Source organism: Gouania willdenowi, chromosome 22 (genome assembly GCF_900634775.1).
Source record: "Gouania willdenowi chromosome 22, fGouWil2.1, whole genome shotgun sequence".
Lineage (NCBI taxonomy): Eukaryota > Metazoa > Chordata > Actinopteri > Blenniiformes > Gobiesocidae > Gouania > Gouania willdenowi.
In genome coordinates this window covers 10,089,230-10,094,943 of record NC_041065.1, presented here as the reverse complement: position 1 = coordinate 10,094,943, position 5,714 = coordinate 10,089,230, and the positions used below count along the sequence as shown (strand labels likewise).

The 5,714-nt window shown below is 37.7% G+C and overlaps 1 protein-coding gene across 3 annotated transcripts in view; it reads right to left on the bottom strand.

The window, feature by feature from the left end:
* Nucleotides 1-5,714, bottom strand: part of shprh (SNF2 histone linker PHD RING helicase) — a 28,491-nt gene that overhangs the window by 2,221 nt on the left and 20,556 nt on the right. For all 3 annotated transcript variants that reach the window (XM_028437255.1, XM_028437256.1, XM_028437258.1), the window contains 8 exons: nucleotides 5,453-5,590; nucleotides 3,335-3,436; nucleotides 3,151-3,222; nucleotides 2,539-2,727; nucleotides 1,489-1,581; nucleotides 1,310-1,396; nucleotides 1,000-1,178; nucleotides 83-163 (listed from right to left, as the gene is read on the bottom strand). In XM_028437255.1, coding sequence (XP_028293056.1) covers nucleotides 83-163; nucleotides 1,000-1,178; nucleotides 1,310-1,396; nucleotides 1,489-1,581; nucleotides 2,539-2,727; nucleotides 3,151-3,222; nucleotides 3,335-3,436; nucleotides 5,453-5,590 — 941 coding nt within the window. The remainder of the gene's footprint in view (nucleotides 1-82; nucleotides 164-999; nucleotides 1,179-1,309; nucleotides 1,397-1,488; nucleotides 1,582-2,538; nucleotides 2,728-3,150; nucleotides 3,223-3,334; nucleotides 3,437-5,452; nucleotides 5,591-5,714) is intronic.

Genomic DNA, 5,714 nt, shown 5'->3' with positions numbered 1-5,714 from the left:
CAAATGATACATTCACCTACTGTATAATCTCCTGTATTTACCTTCAGAACAAACAGAATCATATGTTTCTGAGAGGACACACCTTTTTTCTGCTGTTTTCAGCATCGTTTGCATTCTCTCTTCAATGGTGGATTTAATGAGGAATCTGTGGACAAACGTTGGCCTGTTGGACAGGAGAAGAAAATGTGTTTTTATTCTGCAGGTGGTATTTCATAACACACATCTATAATAATAAACATATAAATAAAGGCATATTTTTAAAAGAAATAACATTGTTAAAAGGTTTTTGAATGTAAAATGATCTTAAGTGAAGGGATATATAAGAAATATATAAATACTGTTAAATACTATTTTGGTTTTCACACAGTATATAACTCCTTTATATTTAATAAATAAAAATGACTTATTAATGTTAAACTTCATCACTCTTGCTTTATTGTAAAAAAAGAGATTTCATGCCAAACTTAAAAAATATATATTTTTATTACAATTTTTTCTATTTAATCTCTTTATTTTATTTAATAAATATTTTAAGCAATTATTTATTTTTACACCATAAAAATACATGAGTGAGGCATAAAATTGAACAAATCAGTCAAAAATTCCTTAAACACTTTTCTTACAGTAAAGTAAACTACAGTAATGCACTGGTAATACTTAATAATTCTTACCACTTCTCCCTGCCATTAACTAAGGTATAAAATGTATCTTTATTTTAAAAGGGTTTTTATTAATGCAGGGGGTGAAAAATTATATTGGGGCAAAATTTCAAGAGAGGCCAAAGGCTCTTATGTTGTTTAGAAAATGATTAGATGTTATAGTGTTAGAGTTCAAGTTGTTTCCAATGGTTTGATTAAACATTTGAGAATAAACGCATCCTGTGAAGTCTATCCTTAGCTATCAACTGAAATACAATGATGTGAGCCACATTGCAGGATGAGGCAAAGATGTGCACGAATCTACAATAAGTTCAACCATATTCAGGTCTCTAAGTCTTACTTGGTCTGGCCGATGCGGTGCACCCTGCCGATGGCCTGGAGCTCATGAGCTGGGTTGAGAATGGGTTCGACCAGTAACACGTGGGTTGCCTCGATGATGTTGAGCCCGTTGGAGCCCGTGTGGAGAGGAAGGAGGAGGATGTTGATCTTCTCATCGTATTTGAAGGAACAGAGATTCTCCTGAAAAGTTACAGCAAATTGCAAACATTTAAAATCTAAATCATCATCCATCATAGGAAAAAAATGGTTTATTTCCTGTTAAGAATGAACACTATACAGCGGAACAGGTGGAGCAAAGCTAATCTTTTAACCTGAAATTTGTGTATTCCATTAATTTGAGAAAAGTCCAGGTTGTTGTCTAACAAGGCCTTGGCGATGATGTCCAGAACGCTCTGCCACTGTGCAGAGAAGACAAAGCAAGTTAGACCCAAACAAACATCTACTTAATAGTAAGCGTTTATTCTCCACAGCAGAGTTGGTTTGCAGTTACCGTGGAGAAGACCAGACACTTGGCTCCAGTGTCCGTTACTTGGATCTTCTTTAGCGTTCGAACCACTGCCTCCACTTTGGTGGAGTGGCTCCCCTGGCAACAACATGAGGTGAAAATATGTCAATGCTCTGCTGTAACTTTAACTATAGCCTCTACCTTGGTTATGATGTAGTTGTGACCTAAAAAAGGAGTCCTGGGAGGGGTCGCCAAATGCCTTCAAGAAACTAACAATATTTTCGGAACAATTTTTTTTACACCAAACTTTCCATATTTTAACCTATTTTGAACACTTTTTCTTGCCAAATTTTTGCATCTTTTAATGCATTTTTGCTACATTACTCCCATTTCACCATCACATTTCAATGCCTTTTCTGCACATTTTTTTCCACTTTCAAGACATTTTTGGCACTTTTAAACCCTTTCCTACCGTAATGTCACTTATCTTAATCCATTATTGTCCTCTTTTCACCATATTTCATGCTTACTTTTGCCAATTTAACCACATTAAAAATTTGTCATACCCATTATTTGCAACTTTAAACTAATTGTTCCTACTAATTGTTCCAATATTGACACTTGGCCACTCATATTTGCAACTTTTAACCAACTTCTGTGGTTTTAAAACCCCATCTCACCAATTTATTCCACCTTTCGTCACTTTTAACCCATTTTTATTTCTGATTTAAGCAAGGATTTACATCTTTAAGATGATAATGATAATAAGATGATGATCATATGGCACAAATAATACTAAACTTCCTGGATAACAGTGGATATTATTCAGAGAAATAAATAAATGTGGTTATCACAGATTCATAGAACAATGGAACATCAATTTGGTGACTTTATGGATGGGCCCCAAAAATCTCCCAGCTTTAATCCTTCTTACAGATGGCCCTGTCTCCACATGACTGTTCTTCAATGTTCATGCCTGTGTTCAACCACCTTCAGGTACAGTGGGGGCTCTGGATCCTTTATTTTGGGGGTCGCAGGCTGAAAAGGTTGAGAACCACTGACTTAAATCACCAGATGTCAGTGCTGCTGACTTACCTTTACTGGTATGTCTTGATCCTGATGGGACGACTGGGTAGTGAAAACGTAGGAGATTTCTGCGAGGGACGTGGTCTGCCTGCAAATGGCGCACTTGATGGCTCGTCGCCTCGATCCTACGCTGTACTGCTCCACAAGGATGGCGATGCACTCATTGCAAAAGCAATGACCACATGTCAGCACAGCCCACTGGGAAGAAGACAGAAACCATCTAAATCAACTGGAAATGTTTGGAATTGTTAATCTTTTGTAGCCCTCCCACAAATATTTGTAAAAATGAGTCAACACTACATCAAACTGCCTATTCTTGCTTTATTATTTCTTTCCACTCACCATTCACATATACAAAATCAACAAATGCACTATATGTATACATATGTCTATGCAAACATGTACAGTCTTTATTTACTGTACTTATGTAGGTTTCTTTTCTTTTTTTCTACATTTTTAGTGACGACTCTTTCAATTCAAAATATTATGGAGCATCTGAAAAAAAAAAAAAGCAATTTCCCCCTGGGATAAATGAAGTATATGTGATAATGATTCTCCTGACTTAACAGAACAAGACAATTAGGATGAATAAAGTGACCACATGAAGCTACCAGCACTCACTTCCTGACCCAACGGCCGGGCACAGATGGGACACGGCTCTGGGTTCAGTCCTCCAGTAGACTTGTCCTGGGACTTGAACAATAAATGTACGACATTGATGAAAACGATCATACGTTTACGTTTAAGAGGACATCTTTGCAGACATTAAGCAGGATGAATGTGGACAGCGGGTCTATGAAACTACCTTCTCCAGGTTTGTGAGGTACAGGAACTGCCCGAGCTTCTTCTGGAGCTGAGACTTGGCCACGGCTTGGTCGTTCAAAAGCTTCACTCTGTTCTGATCCACCTGGAAGGAGATTGAAGGTCATGAATGCAATCAAGTATGGAAAGCTGTTTCAGCATAACTTTGATATCAGTGATATTAACCACAGTTAAAGCTGCTGGAGGTTAAATATTTTTTATCAGATAAAGATATAGGAGCGGATTCATTAAAGGTTTAAGGGTATTAAAACGTGTGCAAACGGAACTCCACGCGCTAATAACCGGTACAAACCCCAGGGAATCAGGACTGTGCATGTTCAGCGTGTCACAAAGATGTCTTTCTCTCCATGTTTTGACCGTCAAACTCTCGTAACGCGTTGATGGCAGGCCAGAATCAGCTGATCAGCTGCACATTTCACGCAGCGATGGAACATTGTTCACAAATGAGCGTGACACAGCGCTGCTCAGGAGCTCAGACCTGCTGAATGACGTTTTCCATGGACTGATGAGAGCAAAGTTACAGGAATTGATGGAAAAAACACATTAAATTAGGGGGGAACAAAAAACATTAGGTTTTAAAGTTTATTAAACAGCATTTTTATTTGTTTATTTTGTTTTCTACATTACTGAAAGTGCAGCAGACAAAGAAGTCCACCTGCCTCCCATTTAACTTCTACAAATGTAATTTTGTGCTTCTGTGCACACACCTCTCCACATTGAATGAGCATAACGCTCATTTAAATAGGGGCGGTCTCAACCACGTCTATTAGCGCTGCAATGTTAGTAAATTCCCCACAGCAGGTGAGGAAACAGCACTGCCAAAGGATTTAGGGACGCACCTGGTTTACCACCCTTTTTTTCAGATCTTAGTGAATCTGCCCTATAGTGTAGGTCTCTAGATCACTAGTAATACTAGTAAGTAATAAACAATTACTTTGTTTTAGGAGTAAAGGTTTTGCTTCACTAGTAGGGAGTCGCGCACCAAAAATCTTTACGAGTAAAACAAAAAAGTCTACTACTAGTAGACTCAAAATGCATGTGTATACTTGTGTATGTATATGTGTACATTATTTTAGGTTTGTGATTCTTTTTTGTGATTCTGTTCAATATTTTCATTTGTCTTTTGATATTGATTTTTGTGTACTTTGTTTACATATAATTTTTCTTCATATATCATAGTTTCATTGTTATATAACTGTTTATTTGTTCGCCCACATTCTAAACTGTTTGTGTATATTGAAAGGGGTGGAGCTCTTATATAAGCCATTTGACCTTTGTTCCCTTCTTGTACCTTTAATGTTGTTTTTTAATGTGTGCTAAATAAATAAATATCACTAGTAGTACTAGTAGACTGTTTTTTTTTAGTTTTAATGTACTAGTAATAGTAGTAAAGCCAAAACATTATAACCAGATCCAGCTCGCAGATTGGTTGTAATAATTTGGCAAGCCTAAATATGCTTTTCCCCGCCCCCTTATTAGCATATACGGTTTACCAGTAGTAATAGTGACACTTTTTGAGTACATGTACTCTAAATCTGAGCACTACTTATCTACTTATCTACTTATCTACTACTATCAAATTTATGCTCAAAAGGCTTTGGTAAATGGACTAAATGGACTTGATTTATATAGCGCTTTATAACCACACTGAAACAGTCTCAAAGCGCTTTACATATCAGCTCATTCACCCAATCACTCACATTCACACACCAGTGGGACAGGACTGCCATGCAAGTTGCCCCCCAACTTAGGGTTCAGTGTCTTGCCCAAGGACACTTCGACACATAGTCAGGTACTGGGATCAAACCCCCAACCTCTCGATCAGAAGACGACCCACTACCACCTGAGCCACGGTCGCTTTCCATAATAAAGAGGGTTAAAAGGAGTTGAGAACCACTTTGTAAAGCTTTCTTTACATAATAAGATGTGTGCATTCCATCTGAATTTAAAAATCTGTTTTTAAAGTATTGAATATTCTTTTATTATTCTATCATTATCATTGTATTTTTTTATTTTAAGTAGTAGCTACTATACCTCTTGCTGTAAAGACATAAGATTAGTTGAGTGAGGGATGGTTTCCAGCAGTAAAATAAACCAATACCTCGTGTGGTTCTATGATGTGCAGCAGCTTGGGTTTGGGCTCGTCAGGTAGTCGAACACGGAGCCTCTCTGTAGCCATGCCCAGCTCATCAATGGCTGACACGTGGTTGCGAAGCACCATCCAGTACTCATGGAGCACCTTGGGAAAGACCAAACTACTGAGTGGTGGAGATTCTGCCTTTAAATGTGTAATTTACAGGCACAGTGGTTGTTTGAGTCACACACAGTTGAATTTCTCGAACTGTACAATGTTCCCCTCCCCC